Source organism: Erythrolamprus reginae, chromosome Z (assembly GCF_031021105.1).
Source record: "Erythrolamprus reginae isolate rEryReg1 chromosome Z, rEryReg1.hap1, whole genome shotgun sequence".
Classification (NCBI taxonomy): domain Eukaryota; kingdom Metazoa; phylum Chordata; class Lepidosauria; order Squamata; family Dipsadidae; genus Erythrolamprus; species Erythrolamprus reginae.
In genome coordinates, this window is record NC_091963.1 from 47,970,598 (window position 1) to 47,995,842 (window position 25,245).

The 25,245-nt window shown below is 41.8% G+C and overlaps 1 protein-coding gene across 1 annotated transcript in view; it reads right to left on the minus strand.

The window, feature by feature from the left end:
* The window catches only part of COLQ (collagen like tail subunit of asymmetric acetylcholinesterase), a 78,781-nt gene that overhangs the window by 14,185 nt on the left and 39,351 nt on the right, over positions 1 to 25,245 (minus strand). Inside the window, exons 14-17 of the mRNA XM_070728241.1 lie at positions 12,189 to 12,249; positions 7,366 to 7,502; positions 5,254 to 5,373; positions 1,402 to 1,525 (exon numbers count right to left, since the gene is read on the minus strand). Coding sequence (XP_070584342.1) covers positions 1,402 to 1,525; positions 5,254 to 5,373; positions 7,366 to 7,502; positions 12,189 to 12,249 — 442 coding nt within the window. The remainder of the gene's footprint in view (positions 1 to 1,401; positions 1,526 to 5,253; positions 5,374 to 7,365; positions 7,503 to 12,188; positions 12,250 to 25,245) is intronic.

Here is a 25,245-nt window from a genome sequence, read left to right on the forward strand (position 1 = left end):
AAGCATATAGTAATCAGCAGATGATCACAAACTAGCCAACCACGCTATCCTTCATAGCATCTTTATGAATTCAGCAGGCCTTTAATCTGTGGCTCAGTGTATTGTCTGGTTCCAGAAAATTGGCTTGGATTAGCTGTGCTTTAATTAAAAAATAAGAAGCATCCTTTCCATAAATAATCTATCTAGCACTGGCTGGCTTTCACACAACTAAATTTATTCACACAACTAAATTTATTCAGTACCAATTTCTTAAAATCTGGTGAAAGAGACATAAAGATTAGTTTTCTATTATTTTGGACCACATGAATACTAGCTAATTATTTCAAATAATCTGCTTTCAATCTTCTTTTAAGCAATTAAAGCTGTGGAAAAAGAAGTGTTTGTTTTAAGATAATCTGCAAATCAATATGATCTATTTCCAACCTTTTAATATTAAAATATAATATTTATATAAAAACTATTTTGTATTAGAATTACATATTTTTCTTTCAAAAAAGTTTCTAGCTTGTTATTTCTTCAGACATATCTCAAGATAAATTCAAAATAATAATTCAGAAATCATACAAAAATGCATATGTCATATTCACCTTTTTTTAAAAAGCACATATAAAAACAGTATAAAATAATACATTAAAATAACTTTAAGAAAACAGAGAAATCTAATATTAGATGATATAAAATAGATAAAAACAAACCAATGTACAATTGACTGAAAGTTATTTTGCACAATCTCAACAGAGTTTTGAGTCCAGCAAAATATATTGGATTATAATCCTCAACACATGATCACCATTTTGGGGTACATTTTAACAAAAGTTCATCCAATTGTAAAAATCATTATCTAATAAATATGGAAGATATCAGATTGTCCCTTCCTACACTATTTACTAAAAAAAGAAAAAAGGAGGAATAGCAGGAATAAAAACTGGCTTAACATAATGCAGCATATGCACCAAAACAAATTCCTTGTGTGTCCAATTACACTTGGTCAATAAAATTCTATTCTATTCTATAATCCAAGGTCATAATTACATAAATGATTTTTGATATTATGTTCTGTTTTCAGTATTTAAATTACTATACAAATACTGATGCTGCTAATCAAAAATTGAAATTAATCTGAAAATATATTCAAAGAAAACAGTTTCACCAGATTTAATAAGAACCTTTTAAACTAATAATTCCAATGACTGGCCTTGCCTATCCCACATAAAACTAAGTGTTTCCACCAGCAATTGTTTAAAACAAATTGTGTCATTGGTTAACAAGCATTGTGTTAAGAAACTGCACCACACTAGTGTCCAAATGCAACTGCATGTATGAATTATGCTGTTTTTTTACCATAGTTTGTATATAAACTAAATTGAGTAAGACACTGAGAAATTAATGGAGTAACCATACTTATACAATCATCAGTCACAATTGTGTTGCCATCATCACATTCTTCTTCATCTTGAATGATGCCATCTCCACAGACATTAATATCTCCTAGCAGATGATCCAGTGGATAGGAAGGTTTTAGCTGCTGACACAGAAGAAGATTATATAAATGGAGCTCATTATAGGAAGAGGACTGCTTTAATCTATGGTAGCCAAAAATAAGAAAGATAATTTTTTTGTCTGGTAATTTTTTTCATGAGATTGTAGCTAATAAAAACTGACACCTTTTAATAAATGGGTTAGTTTGAAAAGGTGGCTACTCAAGTCCTTTTGATAAAATGCAACCAATACCATCCTTGCTTATTTGGAAAAATAGATATATTGTCGTATTACTTTTTATTGAATTCTTTTTTTAATCAGTATTCTGGAAGTATGCAACTAAGTGTATTCTTGGAAATCCTGTATCAGTTATTTGAGGGGGGAGGGGGCAGACTGTGGTAAAAATGTACAGTGTTCCCTCGATTTTTGCGGGGGATGTGTTCTGAGACCGCCCGCGAAAGTCGAATTTCCGCGAAGTAGAGATGCGGAAGTAAATACACTATTTTTGGCTATGAACAGTATCCCAAGCCTTCCCTTAACACTTTAAACCCCTAAACTGCAATTTCTCATTCCCTTAGCAACATTTAGATTATTACTCACCATGTTTATTTATTAAAGTTCATTTAAAAAAATATTTATTAAAGGTGGACAAAAGTGTGGCGATGACGTATGACGTCATAGGGCGGGAAAAACCGTGGTATAGGGGGAAAAACCCGCAAAGTATTTTTTGATTAATATTTTTGAAAAACCGTGGTATAGCCGTTTCGCGAAGTTCGAACCTGCGAAAATCGAGGGACCACTGTATATCCAAAGTTGAATGTAAGCCATACTGTACATATGAAGGAATATATTGTCAAAGCTTTTTTAAATTGAATTCAATTAAAGCATGACATCTAAGAACAGAGACATGACGTTACTAGTTACATAGTGGCTGTTTATATAGCTGTCCATTTTATAAACAAGTGACTCTAGACAACATACAGCAACATAACCCAAAAAAACATTAATATATATAAAATATAGATGCTTGTCATGCAATATTACATTGCTAGATTCAAGATCAATCAATCAATCAATCAATCAATCAGACCAACTTAATTCTATTCAATGTTTTAGTTGATGATGTTAGTCCATCAATTCCTCTAAGAACAAAAGGCAATGTGTGAAATTAGGCAACAATATGGTGAAAATGAGATGATTTGAAAGGATACACAAGTATAGGAAGGTATAGTAAACTTAGTAGCAATAAATTAGATATGGCTATCATTTCTTTCTTTTCTTCCTGCCCCCGTCTCTTTTTTTCATTACCCCTCCAATATATTTTGCTGAGAAACATAGATACATAGAAGCTAGAGGGCAGAAAAAGACCTCATGGTCCATCTAGTTGCCCTACTAATATTTTCTGTATTTTATGTTTATCCCAGGCATGTTTAAATACAGTTACTGGAAGTTTGTAACAACCATCTACTATTCTTTCAGTAAAATAATATTTTCTCATGTTGCTTCTGATCTTTCCCCCAATTAATCTCAGATTGAGCCCCCTTGTTCTTGTGTTCATTTTTCTATTAAAAACACTTCCATCCTGAACCTTATTTAACCCTTTAACATATTTAAATGTTTCGATCATGCCCCCCCCCTTTCCCTTCTGTCCTCCAGACTGTACAGATTGAGTTCATTAAGTGTTTCCTGATAAGTTTTATGCTTGAGACCTTCCACCATTTTTGTAGCGTGTCTTTGGACCCATTCAATTTTATCAATATCTTTTTATAGGTGAGGTCTCCAGAACTGAACACAGTATTCCAAATGTGGTCTCACCAGTGCTCTATACAGCAGAAACACAATCTCCCTCTTCCTGCTTGATATTCCTCTAGCTATGCAGCCAAGCATTCTACTTGCTTTCCCTACCGCCTGACCACACTGTTCACCCATTTTGAGACTGTCAGAAATAACTACCCCTAAATCCTTCTCTTCTGAAGTTTTTGCTAACACAGAACTGCCAATACAATACTCAGGTTGAGGATTCCTTTTCCCCAAGTGCATTATTTTACATTTGGAAACACTAAACTGCAGTTTCCATTGCTTTGACCTCTTATCTAGTAAAGCTAAATCGTTTGCCATATTACAGATGCCTCCAGGAATATTACACTATTGCACACTTTAGAGTCATTGGCAAATAGGCAAACCTTCCCTACAAAACCTTCCCCTTTGTCACTCACAAACATATTAAAAAGAATAGGCCCCGGAACAGACCCTTGTGGTATACCGCTTGTAACCAGGCTCTGCTCAGAATACTTGCCATTAACAACAACCTTCTGATATCTATGCTTCAGCCAGCTGCAAATCCACTGAACTATCCAGGGATTAAGTCCAATCCTCACTAATTTATCTATCAGCTCTTTATGTGCTTACTCTTTCTCATTCTGTTGTGCATTTTGCATCTCACTGTTTAGCTCAAGAGAACACCTATGTACCTTTTTTGTAGATAAGAATAAAATCAGAATCAAATACAATGGTATTTATTCACAAATAAGACTACAGCCTAAATTCCAGTATGCTCAGAATACTCGCCATTGACAACAACCCTCTGATATCTGTGCTTCAGCCAGCTGCAAATCCACTGAACTATCCATGGATAGTTAAATAAATACCACAAATAAGACTACAGCCTAAATTCCAGTATGCTCAGAATACTCGCCATTGACAACAACCCTCTGATATCTGTGCTTCAGCCAGCTGCAAATCCACTGAACTATCCATGGATAGTTAAATAAATACCACAAATAAGACTACAGCCTAAATTCCAGTATGCTCAGAATAATCGCCATTGACAACAACCCTCTGATATCTGTGCTTCAGCCAGCTGCAAATCCACTGAACTATCCATGGATAGTTAAATAAATACCACAAATAAGACTACAGCCTAAATTCAAGTATGCTCAGAATACTCGCCATTGACAACAACCCTCTGATATCTGTGCTTCAGCCAGCTGCAAATCCACTGAACTATCCATGGATAGTTAAATAAATACCACAAATAAGACTACAGCCTAAATTCCAGTATGCTCAGAATACTCGCCATTGACAACAACCCTCTGATATCTGTGCTTCAGCCAGCTGCAAATCCACTGAACTATCCATGGATAGTTAAATAAATACCACAAATAAGACTACAGCCTAAATTCAAGTATGCTCAGAATACTCGCCATTAACAACAACCCTCTGATATCTGTGCTTCAGCTAGCTGTAAATCCACTGAACTAGAAACATAGAAACATAGATAGTTGAATAAATACCACAAATAAGACTATGTCCTAAATTCCAGTATGCTCTAGATACTGATATCATCTATGTATATTTTATCACAATGCTAATTTTCTCTTGGAATAGCCCAGAACCAATTATGAAAAAATGAAATAAAACAAACAAATAGACAAATAGACAGCATGCCCAAAATAACAAATACAAATACAAGGTTAATTTTAAAAAGAAATATTACAAATAATCTAAAAGACAATTTGATGCCCATCTTTCAAATGTCTGAATTGTGATCCTCGTAGAAGACAGAATAAGGACCAATCATTTCCCAATGGAGAGAGCTCCACCTCAAAATTTACTGAAATGTATTTAACAAAAAAGGTATCTTATCATTTCTCTAAAAACAAAAACAAAAAAACCCCCAAGAAGACATCATGTACAAAAACCACATAGAAGTATGCCTTTTATTAATCAAGAAATCAAATGCTTTCAAGTTACACTATTTCTTCCTCTTTTTACCTGGATTGGAAACCATCCAGAAGTATCTTTAAAATATAAAGATCGCTGATCTCTTCGAAATGCTAGGGCATTTTCAGTGTTTAATCTTTCCAGGTCTTCCTGATTATTCACTACAAAAATCTGAAATTTAAAAATTAAAAAAAAGAAGAGAGACTAGGACACCATAATATTTATGTAAGACAATAAGTGGCAGTACAAACATACGAGATGATTCAAAATCTGAATAGCTTGGTTTCAATATTTTGGATCTTTCCAGCTGACCCTCCAATTCAGAAAAAATATTATGAATTTGAAAGTGGTTAAATCATTAAATAATATCTCTAATGTTTGCCTCTGTGCAATTAAGGGTAGAAAAGGTTATTATGCATATACATTTTTTATAAGAAAAATGGAAGAGAAATGTGAAGAATATGTAAATGTGCAAATTTATATTTGCTTATTCCTTATAAGAGAGAAATATATGTAAAAATGACATCGAATATATTCCTAGTTAAAAATATTTTTATTAAATTTATATACATTTAATAGAAACATCACATAATCAATAATTATAAATAATAAATATAATACTACTTAACACATCTAAACAAAAAGGGGGAAAAGGGAGGAAAAGAAAAAAGAGAAATAACAAAAAATACAAAGATATGCTATCTGTCTTGACAGCTCACCCTTTTTCTCTTGGTTTATCTTACGGTGCTAAATATTCACAGTTTATATTTGGTTTTTATATAAAACCTGACCTGTTCAGTAGCAGAAAAATTACAAGGAATTTAGAGAAAGCCTGTAATTTAATGGTACTTGAAATGTATCATTAAATTATATCATCAAATGTATTTTCATTCAGAAGCAAAGCATGACATTGTTAACCCAATAATTGCTAGAACTAAGTCCTTGCTTAGCAATCACAATTGATACTAGCAACTCCGTCATTAAGCACTGTAGCTGCTATGCAGAAAATCACAGTGAACTCACAACATCACTTCCCATTCAGTCAATAAACAAATCACCACAATTGTTTAAAAAGGCATTGTAGAACTGCAACTTATTACCCAGTTTCCCCGAAAAGATGACAGCGCCTTATATGAATTTTTGCTCCTAAAGATGTGCTATGTCTTATTTTCAGGGAATGTCTTATTTTTTTTCAATGAAGAAGAATTCACATTTATTGCTGAACAAAAAAAATGAACATTTATTATATACTGTAGTTGTCATCACAAACCAGCATAACCAGACAAATTGTGAATCCTATCACAATTTCTTACTACTACCGTACCATTATTTCCATGTACAACAATTATACTTTCTTCAAATATATGTTATATATGTTCTGTTTGGGAATGCTGCGAAACAAAACGTCTCCTACGTCTTACTTTCGGGGGATGCCTTATAGAACCCCTCATGATACGAACTCCTCGTGATACGAACCTGGGGTTTGGAAATTTTTTGCCTCTTCTTACGAACTTTTTTCGGCTTACGAACCCACTGCAGATCACAAAATGGCACTCCGCTGGGCGCCGCCACCTGGCTGTCACCTTTTAAAACAGCCGAAGGGCTTCTCAGCGTTCTTCCGAACCTGAACTTTTTTGTTTTCGGCCGCTCTGGAGGCTGGAAAGGAGGTGGGGAATCCCAATAGGGAATTCCATGGGTGGAGCTTCGATGTCACAAAGACGTCCTTCCTGGAGGCCATGTTTCTGTCACCTTCTGAAACAGCCAGGGGGCTTCTCGGCATTCTCCCGAACACCAAACCCGGAAGTTCGGGTTTGGGTGAAAGCCGAGAAGCCCCCCGGCTATTTTAAAAGGTGACGGCCGGTCGGTGGCGCCCGGCGGAGCGCCATTTTGCGATTTCCCCCCCCCTTTGCACACATTAATCACTTTTACATTGTTTCCTATTGCATAAAGTTGCAATAGTAGTATATTCAAGGATTGGTTACAAAACAGTTTTTTTACACTGTCATAACTTTAAATAATTGTTAAAGGAGACATTCAGTAAGTGAAGAGTGACACTTTAAAAGCATTTAGCTTAGTTATTATAATTTTCCCAGTTTAAAAACAAAGCAATCCTGTCATGCTTCAACTACATAATATGCCATCTTAATTCCTTAACTCACTTACGGCAGGTACTTTGGAATAAGCCTCCCCAAATAGTGGTTCCTGGTATGGTGGGCCATTCATATTTGGCTGAGAGTTGCAGAGACATTTTCCCGGAGGTCCTGGAAGTCCTTTTTCCCCCTTTGGCCCCAATTGTGGTCCTAGAAAATATCAGATTGCCAAATTAGGAATTTCTAAAATAGACCTAGCCATATGAGAAAAAACAAGCTGAGTCTTAGCTGTAAATATCTTTTTTTCTGTTAATAAACTGAAGAATATATATATAAACCTTCCACTCTTGGTTCTCGAATGGGATGGCACTCCTGATGCCCAGTCCGGGGAACTTACTAGACTTGCAGCTCCTACCTGAAGATCAAGTAGCACCCACAGTTAGAAGTGCCTTCATGTAATTTTGGGTTATGTATCATATCTGATCGAACATTTGTAAAAGTTCATGTGGAGATCTAAAAAGTGGTGCTCAGGGCAACAAGATGCATGTATCATGTCACCCTGATTGCGGAATTCCACTCAGCCGTCAGCCGTCCCATTCAGCTGTCCTGTTTAGGGTGACTCCCTCCCTCCTTAACCGGAGGGAGGACGTTGACAAACCCTTGCAAGGTAGTGCTGAGGATTTTAATAAGCTTTCCGCAGATAAAATCACCCAGATCTGAATGGATCTTGACTCCAACTGGAATGCAGTGTCGGCCGACGAGTCAGTTGAGGTGATAGGGGCCCATCTTAGTTCTGTTGTGTGGGAGGAATTTGACCTGGTGACACCTGATGAAGTGGACAAGGCCATGGGAGCTGTGAGTTCCAACCGCTTGTTGCACCTGTGTCCCTCCTGACTGGTTTCGACCAGCAGGGAAGTGACATGGAGATGGGTTCAGGAGATTGTCAATGCTTACTTGAAGGAGGGTTCCTTTCTGGCTCCCTACAAGGAGGCACTTGTGCCTCCCCTCCTCAAGAAGCCTTCCCTGAATCCAGCTGTGTACTGTTGTCTGGTCTCCAACCTTCCTTTTATGGGGAAGGTTGTCGAGAAGGTGGTGTCGCTCCAGCTCCACCAGTCTTCAGATGGGCCCTTAACTGTCAGGATTCAGGCCTGGCTACAGCACGGAGACTGCTTTGGTTGCACTGATGGATGATCTCTGGTGGGACCGGGATAGGGGTTTATCCTCTATCCTGGTGCTCCTTGACCTCTCAGCGGCTTTTGATATAATCCTTCTGCACTGGCTGAAGGGGTTGGGAGTGGGAGGTACCGTTCTTTGGTGGTTCTCCTCCTACCTTCCCGGTCAGTTGCAGTTGGTGTTAGCAGGGGTCAGAGGTCAACTCCTAGGTCTTTCCCTTGTGGGGCTCCTCAAGGGTCAATCCTCTACCCCCTGCTGTTTAATATCTACATGAACCCACTGGGTGATATCATCCAAGAGCACGCAGTGACTTACCATCAGTATGCTGATGAAACTCAGCTATATATCTCTACCCCCGTGTCCACTCAGTGAAGAAGTGGAAGTGATGTGCTGGTGTCTGAAGGCTATTTGGGTCTTAATGGGTGCTAATAGGCTCATGCTGAACCCTGACAAGATGGAGTGGCTGAACTTTGAACACCACCTATTGGCTGTGGCGAGGGGAGCATTTGCCCAGTGTTCAGAAACTACAAATTGTGCAGAACGCAGCCACCCGAGCAGTCAGGGGTCTGCCCAGGCATTCCCAGATCTCAACACTTCGCAGTCTGCACTGGCTGCCAACTGGTTTCAAAGTGTTGGTTATAACCTATAAAGCCTTACATGGCTTTGGATCAGATTACCTGTGGGACCGCCTCCTGTCGCATGTATCCCAGCGACTGGTTAGGTGCCACAGAATCTGCCTTCTCCAGGTCCCATCAACTAGACAATGTCATTTGGCGGGACTTATGGGAAGAGCCTTCTCTGTGGGGGCCATGGCCCTCTGGAATCAACTCTGCCCGGAGATTCGTACTGCCCCACCCTCCTCACCTTTCATAAGAGTCTTAAGACTCATTTATGTCACCAGGCTTAGGCCGATTAGATCTTAGCCCCGGGCCAACAAATGATTGTATGGTTGCTGTTCGAATGGGTGTAATTGATTTTAATATAATTAGGGATTTTAGATAGTTATGCAATTTTAATTTATTTGGATTAAATTAATCTTATTGTAACCTACTGTTTTTTATATGTTGTAAGCTGCCTCGAGTCCTTAATAAGTACCCATTTCTGAATTGGATAGCCTTGCTCATAGTCACCCATGCCCTTGTGATCTTCAGTTTGGAATATTGCAGTATGTTTTACACCAGGATGTCAAACTCAATTTCATTGAGAGCTGCATCTGGGATGTATTTCTCTTCAAGGGATGGGATGGCCATGGCCAGGATGGGTGTAGCCAGATTGATGTCACTCGTAGGGTTGGGATATTGTGTGTGCATGCACCTCCCCGAGCTCTGTTTTTACTGGCAGAGAGCTGTAGGAGGCAATTGCAGTTAAAAATGGAGCCGTATAGGACCACACACGACCTTCCTGAGCTCTGTGTTTGCTGGCAGAGGCAACGTGGGGCAGTCCTTGGCTCTTACTAGGCAGGCCAGATCTAAGCATTTCACGTGCCAGTTCTGGCCCCCAGGCCTTGAGTTTGACACCCCTGCTTTATACTGAGCTATGCTTTAAGAATATTCATAAACTTCAATTGGTGCACAATGCAAGAGCATAGGAAGTTATTAATGTAGTTACTCAACAGAGGTGAAAGTTTACTCTATTAAGTGCATTGGTTTCAGTATGCTTCCAGGTGCAATTTAAGGTCTTGATTGTATATATGGGATTATCTCTTCCTTATCTGATTTGTCAGGAAGATACTGTCATCGAGGGGAAATTGCCTGATGGGACCAGAAGAAGAGTCTTTCTTTTTGTGGCACTCACTATTTGGAACATCATCCCCCTTGAAGTAAGATTGGTCCCATCCCTGTTGGCATTTCATAATTGAAAACTTTGTCACTGAATCTGGGGCCCTGAAGGTGGGACAGAGCCTGTCTCTTGACTGCTATGTGTTTTATGTTTTATGTTTTATTTTGTTATATTGTGTATATTTGTTATATTTATGTATTTTATTATAAGTCACCTGAAGTCATTAAAACATGATATGGACAGCTATATAAATTGAATAAAGAAACAAATAATACTCTTTTACATATATTATTCATAAGTTCTAAGCTGTAGTTTAACTGTTTTTATCCATGGTTTCATTCATCCTACATTTTTCATGGGCTGCAGCTGTTGCCCCAAAACCTGGGCACCTGAGTTGGCATGGAGTTCCTGAATTTGAGAGAAAAACACCCAATGTCTTTGCAAATTGCTTTTTCATTTCCTGATACAAACACAAGTACTTCATGCAAAGCAAAAAAAAAAGGGGGGGGGTTATTAAGATGGGTCATGTTTTACATAGGGTATAGTCAGTGATGGGCTCCTACGGGTATAGTCAGGTACGCAGAACCTGTAAAAAAAAAATGAATTTTTTTCTTTTTTCCCCTTCTGCATTTTTCCTATCACAGTAAATGAAGTTGAATGTGTATAGTTTTGGAACAGCTACGTGCGTGTGGTTGTGTGTACATAAACATACAGTTTATATTTTTGTGTGCCTAATATGTATGTACACATATGGCATACATACATAGAATTAAATACTATATTTTGGATGTTCGGTAATAGTAAATAAAGAAATTGTATCTCTCTGAGGCTAGGAGAGGCCAGACACCCTAACCCAAACCCTTGATGTGAGTGATATCAAGTTGGCCACCTTTAAGCCAGTCAAATGACCGTTAAGCCACCCGTCATATGATAGTCAAGCTACTCCCACTTGGTCACATGGCCAGCAAGCCACACCCACAAAATAAGCAACGTCTACAGTGTGGTAGTAAAAAAATTTGCAGCCCTTCATTGGGTATAGTACATAGTTTTATTATATAAGTATATCCAAAAAATCCATATGAAACAATAAATATAATTTAAATATAAATATAAGCTTTGTTTGCTTTCATTAGACATGACAAAAGATAAGAATATGTTGCATCTTCTTGACTAGCCTGTTTCTCTCTTAACACGTAGCTTGTTTTCATTAATGTCAAGCCACACCCACAAAATAAGCAACGTCTACAGTGTGGTAGTAAAAAAATTTGCAGCCCTTCATTGGGTATAGTACATAGTTTTATTATATAAGTATATCCAAAAAACCCATATGAAACAATAAATATAATTTAAATATAAATATAAGCTTTGCTTTCTTTCATTAGACATGACAAAAGATAAGAATATGTTGCATCTTCTTGACTAGCCTGTTTCTCTCTTAACACGTAGCTTGTTTTCATTAATGTCCCTAAAAAAACATAGTTTCGGTACATCAAAAGAAATGGTTTTAGCTGAAAGAAAAACATGATTTCCCAAACTTCAAAAGGAGGCATGACTCCATGCTAAAATGCTGATGTCATCTATACTTAGATGTTAATAACAAGTCTTAGAATTCTACACAATGCTGCATTTATATTAATGTTAACTACCAGAAAATGGATTAATGTATCAATAATCTTGAATTTAAGAAGAAAGATTGCACAATGACTGAAATCTCTATACTGTAGTATAATTATCAAGGGGGAGATATGCCCTGTGATTTTAGCCATGGCAGTTTGCTTACCAAATTCCACCTATACCAAACCCTACTGAACGCAAAATTGCTATCTTAAAAATATGAAATTTCTTCAGCTAGTGATTGAACAAGCATGAAAGGTATATTCTGTAGCATAATTATATTATTAAAATTAAAGCAGAAAATCAGCTATTAAGAAAGCCCAGTCTTACCTGCTATTAACTGTCCTGGTGGGCCTATACTTCCAGGAGGTCCTATGTCTCCTTTTTGTCCCTAAAAAAAGAACCTTATAACTATTTCTTTACATATATACTATAAGCTGTAACGAAAAGGAAATTACCAAGTCTTAGGTCAATATTTTTCAAACCTTGCAACTTGAAGATTAACTCAAACTCGTAGAATTCCCCAGATAGTATGCCCTACCTATCTATAGTTGTCAAACTTAGATTCAATGCCTTAAGCTATAAATCTAATATACTTTTCAGTTTGGTGATTCAAAGTAAGAATTTATTTGAAATAAAGTCAGTGAAATCAACCCACAGCTCCTCATGTCTCTTATATTTGTACGTGTACCTATGTGACAGAATATACATTTACTTAGTGTTAAAAGATCTTTTTAAAATTTTATGTTCTGCATTTTCCCTAAATAAGAAATTTCTCCAAGACAAAAATAATGTTTGCTTAGGTATAGAACAATGATGGGGAACCTTTTCAGCCCTGAGTGCCAAAAAGGGAGAGACCATGCACATGCAGGCACTTGTCTGGGATGCAACCTGGAAGAGGAGCTGTCCAGAGAGCATTTCACACACCGGGAAATGAACTTCTGGTTTCCAGCAGGCGGATGCACATTGGTCAGCTAGTCTTCCAGTTACTGACCCGCATGCACAGACACTGATCATCTGGCTACCTCTTCCAGTTTCTAGCACTGCTGCACACATGAAGACCAGCTGATCACCATGCGCACATGTGCATCAGAAACCGAGAAGAGAAACAAGCAACACTGGACGTGCCAGGCAACATGGCTTCATGTGCCACTTTGGACATGCGGGCCATAGTTCTCCATCATGGGTATAGGAGAATCGTTTTGTCAAACTTGTTCATTCCCTGGAAAAATTAATTTACAAAGACAAATTTTATTGCTGCCAAGCTGAATTGGGCTGATTTTGAGAAGCTAAACAGAGGCAGATTGGACTACTCAGGGTCCAACTCACGAGGGGGGACACACTCTCAACATGGTATTCCAGTTAGTAATGATCTGAAATTAAGGGGCCTAGAGATTTTGCTTTTGTCATGGGCAGACCAATTCCTGCTGCAGCTTGATTTTAAGGCTCCAATCCTCCCCCGCAGGAAGGAGGAACTGATTAGGTGGTTCTGCCCCAGGTGCCTGATCGGCCCAGAGGGCTTTCAAAGGGTGCTTGGGGTTTTACCGGACTTGCTTGTACACAGTTCGTCAGAGTCTCTTGCTGCTGCCTGGAATACGGAGACGATGGGAGCTCTAGACTGAATTGCGCCTTTGCGACATCTCTGTGGTAGTAGAACCTCGAGATCTCCTTGGTTCACTGAGGAACTTTGGGAGATGAAACACCAGAAGAGATGTTTGGAGAAGCATTGGAGGAGAAATAAATCCGAATCTGACCGAACACTTCTAAAAGCTTATATGGGGATTTATAAAGTAGCGCTCAGGGTGACAAGATGTGTGTATAATGTCGCCCTGATTGCATCTGCAGAATCCTGCCCAGCCGCCCTGTTTAGAGTGACTCGCTACCTCCTTAATGTTCTATACCTTGCAGAGTAGTGCTGAGGACTTTAATAAGACTTTGACTTCAATTGGAATGCAGTGTCGGCTGACAATAAGTCAGTTGAGGCGATAGGGGCTCTTCTTAGTCCTCTTGTGTGGGAGGATTTTGACCTGGTAACATCTGATGAAGTGGACAAGGCCATGGGAACTGTGAGGTCCACCACCTGTTCATTGGCCCCATGTCTCTCTTGGCTGGTTTCGGCCAGTAGGAAGGTGACATGGAGCTGGATCCAGGAAATTGTCAATGCTTTGTTGAGGGAGGGGTCCTTTCTGACTCCCTACAAGGAGGTAGTTGTGTGCCCCCTCCTCAAGAAACCTTCCCTGGATCCAGACTTATTGATTGATTTGTTTGTTTGTTTGTTTATTTGTTTTAGGAAAAATAATCTTTATTGAAAATAAATAGGGGAGGGGATAAATAAAGCAAAAGGACTATGTGAATATTGGTACAAATGTATATGAATTTAGAGTATACAGTTATAAATCAAAATACATGCTTACATATACAGTAATCCCTCGCTACTTCGCGGTTCAGCTTTCACGGATTTGCTACTTCACGGGTTTTTCAAAGGGGGCTTATGGCCGCTATATCGTGGATAATGAAGGAAAATCCAGGAAAACCGTGAAAGATGAATATCCCTCCCCTCCATCCCCATTCCTGGCAGAGGCCTCGCGCCTTAGAACGCCAGGACAGGGACAGTTTGTGTGTGTGGGGGGGAACTGCAGCAGCGGCTTCCTTCAGCCCACGCATCACAGGGAAGGCTCGGCTTGTCTTGTCGTCCAGTTCATGGATGTTTCTCAACTCTCTGAAGATCGTCCACCACTGCCCGACTACTGGAAAGCCACCACCACCACTGCTGACTGCTGAGAGAAGGTAGTCTCTCTCAGCGGTCAGCAGCGGTGGGTTGTTAACAATACAGGGAGGGTTTTAAATGCATAAAAATATCTTTCCTCTACTTCACGGAAATTCATTTTTCGCGGGTGGTCTTGGAACGCATCCCCCGCAAAAAATGAGGGATTACTGAATAGAAGAAAATAACGCTAAAGAGAGAGAAAGAAAAGGGGGAAGGAAAGAGAAGAGGAAAAATTAAAAATTAAAAAAGAAGAAAGAAGAGATAAATTCATATCTATAAATTTATCAGATGTCATAAATAGTGTCAACTTATCTGTTGACCCAATTACTCTACAGCTTTTAAGATCTTTACTATCAATATAGATGAAAGTATTAGGTTTCTAAACTTGAGTTAGAATTTAAGTTTTGTCATTTTGAATTTGTGAATCCTTTTATCAATGACTCATAATGTTATTTTATAAGTTTGTGGGATAATTGTTTTGGTGAATGGTAAAAGGATCATGATTGAGTTGTATATTATCTTTTATCCAGCCAGATGTACCATTTATTCCATGCTTTATAGAACTCTGATTCCTCTTTGTCCTGTAGTTCAAGGGTCATTTTCATCAGCTCAGCACATTCATGAGTTTTGTTAGTGAAATTTAGGGTAGATGGAGTGTGATCCATTTTCCAAGATTGGGCGAATGTTATTCTTGCAGTAGTTAAAATGTTTACCAGTAGGTATCTATCATCTTTGTTCAATGGCTGTCTAATTATTCCTAGGAGGAATAGTTCTGGTTTTAAGGGAATTGGTTTCTGTATAATTTGGTCAAGGTCTTTTTTAATCTTTAGCCAAAAGGTTCTAATTTTGGTGCATGTCCACCAAAGGTGGTAGTAGGTCCCTATTTCTTGTTTGCATTTCCAACAAAAAGGAGTTGTAGTTGGAAACATTTTAGATAGGCAAGTTGGAGGAAGGTGCCAACGGTAGAACATTTTATAGATGTTCTCTCTAAAGTTAGTGGCTATAGTTAGTTTGTCTGTCATCAGGAATGCGTGCCATCTTTGGTGTAAATCGAAGCCTTCTAGGGATAATGTTCTTTTGTCTCTTAAGAGGATCCACTCTCTTATCTATGTTAGTGATGCAGCTCTATAGTAAATTTCCCAGTTTGGGAGACACATACCGCCTCGGGTTCTGTGGTCCTGCATTAACTTGAGTTTGATTCTTGCTTTTCTTTCAAGCCAGATGAATTTGTGTATTATTCTATTGAGGGTTGTGAAGAATGATTTGTTTAATCTAATTGGAATTGTCTGGAAGAGAAAAAGGAATTTTAGCAAAATGTTCATTTTAATTGTGGATATTTTCCCCATGAACGATAGTTGTAGTTTGGACCATGAGTCTAGGTCCTTAATTGTTTTTTGAACTAGGGGGTCATAATTGTCCTTTTTCAGTGAACTAAGTCTTTGTGACATTATAATTCCTAGATATTTGACATTGTGAATGGGGGTCATGTTTTTGATTATTATCTTAGTTTTTCAATTTCTTTTATTAAAGTATGGTCTGTGGTTAGGGTGTCTTCAATAATAAATGCCATACCTGATGAAGTGGACAAGGCCATTGGTGCTATGAGTTCCGCCACCTGTTTGCTAGATACGTGTCCCTCCTGGCTGGTTTCGGCCAGTAGAGAGGTGACACAGAGCTAGGTCCAGGAGATTGTCAACGCTTCTCGGGGGGGGGGTCCTTCCCGGCTCTCTACAAGGAGACATTCGTGTGCCCCCTCCTCAAGAAGCCTTCCCTGGACCCAACTGTGCTCAACAACTATCGTCCAGTCTCCAACCTTCCCTTTATGGGGAAGGTTATTGAGAAGGTAGTGTCGCTCCAGTTCCAGCGGTCCTTGGAAGAAGCTGATTATCTAGGCCCTCAATAGTCAGGGTTCAGGCCAGGCTACAGCACAGAAACTGCTTTGGTTGCGCTGATGGATGATCTCTGGTGGGCCCGGGACAGGGGTTTATCCTCTGTCCTTATGCTTCATTACCTGTCAGCGGCATTTGATACAATTGACCATGGTAACCTTCTGCACTGGCTGGAGGGGTTGGGAGTAGGAGGCACTGTTCTTCAGTGGTTCTCCTCTTGCCTCTCTTTACATGGGGCTACTTTCGAAGAGCGGAAACTGCAAATTGTGCAGAACGCAGCCACGTGAGCAGTCATGGGCCTGCCCAGACATGCACATATCTCTCCAGCACTCCATTGGCATTGCTTGCCAATTGGTTTCCGGGTGCAATTCAAAGTATTGGTTATGGACCAGAATACTTATGGGACTGCCTTCTGCCGCATGAGTCCCTGTGACCAGTTAAATCCCACAGAGTCGGCCTTCTCCAGGCCCCATCAACTAGACAATATTGTTTGGCGGGGCCCAGGAGAAGAGCCTTCTCTGTGGAAGTCCCGGCCCTGTGGAATCAGCTTCCCCCAGAGATTTCTATTGCCCCCACCCTCCTTGCCTTTCGCAAGAGTCTTAAGACTCATCTATGCCACCAGGCTTGGAGCCACTAGACTCTAGCCCCCTGGCCAATGAATGTGTTGAGAGTAAGTTGACTGACTGGGAGTGTCTTTTTATGGTTTGGGGTTTTTTAGATTATAAATTTAAATTAATTGGATTTAGGACACTATATATTGTTCCATTATATGTTGTAAGCTGTCCTGAGTCCTCAGAAAGGGGCAGCATAAAAATCCAATAAACAAACAAACAAACAAAGAAATAAATATTTACTTGCTATCTGAAACTCCTAGGGGGATAAGTAAGACTAAGAGGACAAAAAAACCCAATTAAAACCATGAAGTCATCAGGAGTCCGATTTGACTCAAAGAAGTGTTTTCTTTTTATTTGTAATAATTTATTGCTGTGGATAGATACAATTATACCTATGATGGCGAACCTATGGCATGCATACCAGAGGTGACACACACAACCCTCTCTCTGGGCATGCACACTGTTCTCCAGTTGCTCTTCTTGTTTCCAGCCTGTGCATTCATGCCATCCAGCTGGTCACATGAAGACCACCTAGCTGGCGCACATTCATATGCCAGAAAGCGGAAGACCAGGTGGCCAGCACATGCTTGCGCACCAGCCAGCTGGTCTTCAGGTTTCCGGTGCTCCGGCACACTTGGCATTTCTTGCTTTATTTCATAAACTTCAACAGCAATGATACTGTATAATTGTCAGGCCGAAAGCCGTTTTAGTTGGGGTCTTTGGCCTGCCACACTTTATAGTATTTTAATGTGTATTCTTTACTGGAGGAATTTGGGAGGGGGATTGCATGAGGGATGTCTGTATGTAGCCACAACAAATTCTTTCTAGATAGTCAAGGTCGTTCCTTTGTCTCCTGCATGGATCTAGATGGCTGAATTCTTACCAGGGTGGCAGTTGAAGATTGGTCAATGTGATGGACTTGGGATATGGGGACACGGGCTTGAACTTTCAACTGGGTGGAGTAACTCCGGGGTTTCAGATTAGGGTTTCTCCCAGATATGCCAACATGGCCCTGCTAGTAAATTGAACCTTGAGGAATAGTTTGCCTCAGACTCCGATTTAATTTTGATGCTATTTGGAATCCTGAAAACAGCATTAAGATGTGCACTTGTCTTTGCTAATTGTGTTTTGATTTGTATGTGTGTTTTTGATTCAGTTTTGACTCGTCAATAATCTTGACTAGTTCTTACAATGATCTCAGCAATGTTTTTCAGAAGTGGGTTGCATTGTCTTCTTCCTAAGACTGAGAGAGAGTGACTGGTTCAAGGTTATCCAGCTGATTGTGCTTAAAGTGGGACTAGAATTCACAGCAATGTTCCCTCTAATTTTTTTTCAGTGTGGGCAGAAAAATATAGTGTCTGAGTGGCACATTTTCATGCCTGAGCACCTGAATTTTTTTCACAGATGTCACCCAAGACAACAATGAAATCAGTGTTATTTGAAACTAAAAGTTATGTTTATTCAATGTACTCACTTAATTAAAAGTATTATATATCAGTATCACTTATAATACTGCAAGTCCGCAATATTAAAATACTTGTATGGTATTTAGGGTAATATACAAATCCAATAAATAAATAAATGAATGAATGAATGAATGAATGAATGAATGAATAAATAAATAAATAAATAAATAAATATACATGGTTAGTCACTGAAAGTCAGTCTCATCTTACAGTTTCTGTCTTGTCAAAATATCAAAGATTGCATAAATGATGGTACATCTATTTCTAATAAACATTAGAGAAAGCAGATAGAAATTTTAGACCAAGGTGAGATAAGTAAACAGGCATTAAACACTGCTATTCTTTGTTGTTCATTTCAGTGGACCTTCATAGGTTTGCCTATAAAATGAAATAAAAGGTTCAAACAACATTTTTGGCCAATTTTCTACTAGAGTTATAAATCTTTAAAAATGTGAAGATTTGAATGTTCATTGATTTGCAACTAAAGAATTGATTTCAGAAAGATTAACACTGTTGGATTGTGCTTTGATTTCATTGTCTCTGAAATTATACATAATATTACAATTGCAGAAATCTAGATGAACACCAGAATTTTGGAATTATGTTATAGACCATGTAGGCATGATTTTGTGGCACTTTAAAGGCTTGGAACAGATGTCTCCTGGAAGACACTTGATTCTAGCCCATATTTCTTCTTTGATCCTATATAACAGCTACTTCGATCCTATATAGCAGCAAATAGAAACTATTTCTCCACTTACACCAACTGCTACCATATCTTAAAAGAGTCATTTACCCCTTCATATACAAGAATAAACCCATTAAATTGAAGGAATAAATTATTTTGTGCATGCACACAAAATTGAATAGGCCAGGGGTAGGCAAAGTTGGCTCTTCTATGAAATGTAGATTTCAACTCCCAGAATTCCTGAGCCAATCATGCTAGCTCAGAAATTCTGGGAGTTGAAATCCATATGTCATGGAAGAGCCAATTTTGCCTACCCCTGGAATAGGATACCTTCAGAGTCTACATTAATTGTATTGAAAAGAACCGTTGTACCTACCTGAACGGTCTTCTCAGTGCACTGGAAGGAGAGTCCAATATGGGTTATTCTCAATCCTATTGGTCGAGACTGAGTTTAAAATTAACATACTATTAGGCACCGCCCCTTGCCTGCCCCCAGTGAGCTCAGTTTTAAAACGAAAGGTAATATAATCCAACACAATTTTATTGAACCATTATCTATATATATATATATAACAATAAACAACCAACCAAGCCCAGCTTCCCTGAAACAATCTAATGCTGGGTGGGTTTGGACTCTCCTTCCAGTGCACTGAGAAGACCGTTCAGGTAGGTACAACGGTTCTTCTCCATTGCATCTGGAAGGAGAGTCCAATATGGGATATACCCAAGTTCCAATCAAATGGGAGGGAGATTGTTAGTCAGGGCAGCTGGAGAGGAACAAACCCTCTGTAATACCCTTCTCCCAAAAGATGCCTCAGCTGAAGCATAGGCATCCAGTCTGTAATGTCTAGTGAATGTAGAAGGAGTCTTCCACGTCGCAGCCCGGCAGATGTCCTCAATCGAGGCTTGAGTCCTCCAAGCCGCAGACGTGGCTGCACTGCGAGTAGAGTGCGCTGTGACCCCTTGAGGTGGATTCTGAGCTCTAGCCTTATACGCCTCCCCTATGCAGTCCCGGATCCATCGGCTAATTGAACTGGGGGAGATGCCCAGACCCTTTTTTGGATCTGCAAATGAAACAAACAATGACTCGGACCTTCTAAAGGCCTCAGTCCTTCTGATGTAGATTTTAACAGCTCGCCTAACATCTAGTTTGTGCCACCTAAGTTCTGTAGGATGGCTCCCCTGCGAGCAAAAGTCCGGCAAAATTAGTTCTTGCTTCCTATGGAAAAGCGAGTTGACCTTAGGAAGGAATGACGGGTCTAAACGTAGAACCACCCTGTCCGGATAAAATATACAAAGGTCTGGTCTGATGGATAATGCAGACAAATCCGATACACGTCTGGCTGAAGTGACAGCCACTAAAAAGGCCGTCTTGATGGAAAGAAATTTGAGCTGAACAGATCTTAGAGGCTCAAAGGGAGGCCCAGTCAAGGCCTTCAACACCAGAGATAAGTCCCACGATGGAAACCTATGAAGAGGTGGGGGATGGCTGTTTGAAGCTCCTTTTAGAAAGTCCCGTATCCAAGGGTGAATTGCTAAGGAGCGGAATTCCGGTAGTCGGATAACGGTTGCCAATGCAGCCACCTGTCTCCTAAGAGTGTTTGGAGACAGTCCTTTTTCAAGGCCTGACTGCAAGAATTCTAGGACTGTCAGTATCTGGGCTCTTTCTGGTTGTATGTCTTTCCCGGTGCAGAACTTACAGAAGGCCGACCACGTGGCCTGGTAAATCCGGGATGTTGACGGCCGTCGGGCGGCCTGCATTGTGTCAATGATGCTGTCCGGCAGACAATGCTCCCTCAGTTTGTTCCTCTCAAATGCCAAACGGCTAATTGGAGCCATTGAGGGTCTGGGTGGAATACTGACCCCTGACTGAGTGAGATTATCCTGTCCGGAATCCTCCAAGGTGGGGAGATCGACAGGGCTACTAAGTCCGAGAACCACGGGCGACGTGGCCAATGTGGTGCAACCAGTAGCACTTCCGCTTCCTCCAGTATAATCTTGTCTATCACTCTCTGGACCAAGTTTGTCGGAGGGAAGGCGTACAGCAGACCGCGAGGCCAGCTCGACCGTAGGGCGTCTGCCTTCTCTGCCATGGGAGAGTGGAACCGAGAATAGAACCTGGGGAGCTGTGTATTGTTGTGAGTGGCGAACAAGTCCAACAGCGGTGTCCCGAATCGTAGTGTGATCTTGTGGAACAATTGCGGGTCCAGCCTCCACTCTGTGGGGTCCAAGGTGGTTCGACTGAGCCAATCGGCCTGGACATTGTTGACGCCTGCTATGTGCTCCGCGGATAGAGAAGCCAGGTTGAACTCGGCCCATGTGAAGAGGGCCATGGTCTCCCTCATGAGGCGAGGGGACCTCGTGCCTCCCTGATGGTTGAGGTAAGCTTTTGTGGCCACATTGTCCGTTAGGACTAAGACGTGTTGACCCCGAACCAAGGTTACAAAATGCTGGAGCGCTAAAAACACAGCCCTGAGCTCTAGAAGGTTGATGTTCACAGGAAGGAGATCCTCCCTGGTCCAGAGTCCCTGGGCTACCTGGGAACCGATGTGTGCGCCCCAACCCGACAAACTGGCATCTGTAGTCATGACTAGTTGATCGGGAGCCAGGAAGGAACAACCCTGGAACAGTGCTGGAGAAGTCCACCAGTCCAAGGAGGTCTTGACGCTCCTTGGTAGCCTGATCAGCCGGTTTGACTGGCTGAGTTTCGCCTTCTGGGCCGGTAGCAGCAATCCTTGTAATGGACGAATGTGATGCCTGGCCCATGGCACAATCCCTATACAGGAAACCATGGTTCCCAGAACCCTGGACAAAAGGTCTAGGGATACCTTTGGTTGTCTCTGGATGGAAGTTATCAAGGCCAAGATATTGTCCAGTCTGTCTGGTGAAAGCGACACTGTGCACGTCGTGGTGTCTATCACTGATCCCAGATGTAGAAGTCTTGTAGCCGGGATCAATTGGCTCTTGGGAACGTTGATGGTAAAGCCGTGTTCTTCCAAGAATGTCATCGTAAGTTGGAGATCTCGGTGCGCTCCTGCCTGGGACTTGGACAACACGATGATATCGTCCAAGTATGCCATCAGGCGGACGGACCGAGTACGGAGATGAGCTGTGAGCACATCGAGTAATTTTGTGAAGGTACGAGGGGCCGATGATAGGCCGAATGGCATGGCCCGGTATTGGTAATGCTTCCCTTCCACACAAAATCTTAGATACCTGCGATGTGGTGGAAATATCGGCACATGTAAATAAGCTTCCTTCAGATCCAAGGAAGTGAGAAAGTCCTGAGGCCGTACTTCCGCCAGAATAGTATGCAAGGTGTGCATCCTGAATCTGCGGTAGAGGATGAATTGATTTAACAGTTTCAGATTCAGAATTAAGCGACAGCCCCCGGATGCCTTGGGGACTATGAACACCATAGAATAAAATCCCCTGCCCTCTGTGTGTTTTGGCACAGGCTCTATGGCTTGAATCTGAAGGAGGTGACTTACTTCCTGAAGCAATTCCTTCCGTTTGGAAGGGTTCTTTGGTGTGGGACAGTGTAAGAATCGGTTGGGCGGGGGCTGAATGAATTCCAACCGTAGTCCTTGTGTCACTGTCAATAGAGCCCATTTGTCTGAGGAGGTGGCCAGCCAGGAGGCGCTGAAAAGGTGTAATTTCCCTCCTACTGGCTGCGTCAGAGCAAAGTCATTTGGATCACTTAAACCCACGCTGGTTGGAACCTCGAAATGGGCGTCTGTTAGACTGATAGCCTCTGGCCCTGTCTTGAAAGGGGGTACGGTCATTCCTGTAGGCATTCTGACCGAAGTTGCCCTGGGGAAAGGACCTAAACTGCTGGTTTGACCGTGAGGTGTCCCAACGAAAGGACTGACGTCGGTTGTATGGAGTCTGACGACGATCCTGACCCCTCCTGGACCTGGGAAGGATCTTCCGTTTGTCCTTGTCCTCTATGAGGACCTTCTCTAATATGTCGCCAAACAGCTGAGACCCCTGAAAAGGCGATGATGCCAGGCGCCATTTTGATTTGGTGTCAGCTTGCCAACTGCGCAGCCATAGTAGTCGGCGTGATGCAAGGGTAGCAGACATCCCTCTCCCCGCAAACCTGGCAGCATGTAAGGTGGCATCGGCGGAAAATTCTGCCGCAGCCAACAACTTACTAAGGTCCTGGCGCATCCGTCCTTCCTCCGGCCCCAAGCGAGACATCATGTCCTCGATCCAGACAATGGAGGTTCTATTAAAAAACGATGCAGCCGCTGCTGCACGGAACCCCCATCCGGCCATCATGTGGGTCTTCCTGAGGAGCACCTCAGCCTTCTTGTCCTCTGGCTTCAAGTTATCACCCATCTCTGCGGGAACCAGAGCATTGGAAACCAGTGTCACCACCGGTGAGTCTATTGGAGGGAATTGGAGAAGAGCCTCTACTTCGTCGTCAAACGTGTAGAACTTCCTCTCTACCACTGATGGCCCCTGGGCTGCTGCCGGATATTGCCACGGTCTTTTAATACTTTGTACAAAAATTTCCGATGCCGGGACATGGTCTGTTTCAGGCTTAGGCTCCTTCAGCAGAGTAGAGGATCTAGATGGCACGGCCTGCGATGGTTGGGCCGGATTCTTCAACTCCATAGTCTGTCTTGCCTTATATAAAAGAGTCCTGAAGGAGGACTGTTTGAACAGTCCCGCCACCTGAGGTTGTTCTGGAGGTGCCTCATCCTCTGACATATCATAGTCTTTATCACTATCCTCCATTAACACAGGCTCCTCAAGTACAGATCCTAAACCTGAAAGGGGCGGTGCAGACCAGAGGTCCCGGGTTGTGGCTTGCCTTGGCTGTTGGGGCCCTTGCTGTGCTCCCACTGCTATGCCCTTGGTATAGACATTGGAAAGTAATTCCTGGAAGGCCGGTGGCATATCCTGCCACGTATCAGGATTGTCCCTGAGCCCCGCAGCTGTAGGGGTGAAGGTAGCTGCTGGGACAGCTTTGGCCTGAGGTGAAAAACCCCATACAGGTCTCTCCTGGGTGGCTGATCCCGGCCTGCTTCTGGGAACCTGAAGCTGAGTCAGAGCTGGGTGATCAGGAGACCAGTCTCTCTCAACCCTCTCTCTTGGGGTTTGTGGGCCAGCAGGCACATCAAGGCTTAACGATGGTCCAGGCCTGGGCAGTGGAACACTGTGGAGTGCAGCCTCCAACTTTTGTTCAAGGGCCTGAATTCGCCTCTCGGCCTCCTTGATGGCTGAGGAAGAGGACTGGGATGATTTAGCCTTTATCTTCCCCTTATCCTTGGGCTTGGCCACCGGGGCAGAAACTGCAGATCCCAAGACAGGGGCTGGGTCTGTATTGCCACAGGAATCCATAATACTCACAGTATAAAGCAGAAATCAGAGTATTAAAAGCAATTAATGCACAGAGCTGAATTAATTATGCTCTCTCCTCCGATTGATAAAACTCCCTCAAAATGGCTTCTCGGAGCTGCTGCGCAGTGCACATGCGCCTGTCAGCCCTTCCAACCGTTCTTCACGCCTAAAACAGGACGCTGAAGACAATGAAGGGAGAGGAGGGGGGGAGTTCCCCTTCGGGCGCTTAAAATGGCGGGCGCTGTCTGAGGCAACGTAAAAACAGAGGGTTCACAGCCCTTTCCTTCGCCAGCTCTTTCCCCCTGGCGGATCCTGCCTCCGCATTCTTGGGCTTGCCGCGAGGTCTCTGGAAAGCTCTCTCCTTGATTCTGGCGATCGGCTTGGCCGCCGAACATATGATCGGCGGTAGGAGCGCTTTGAAGAAGCCGCGGTGCTTCTGAGAGCGGCGGCAGCGTTCCCGGCGGCTCCGAACTGGCGCCAAACAGCAACTTATTCCCCTGGGTACAGGGTAGTGCTAGGAGAGGTAAATTTGTCTTCGGGGGACTCCGCGTCCCCGAGCCTCCCAGTGGGGGGGGCGGACCCCCCCACCTTCGGCTCCCAGCCGAGTTTGG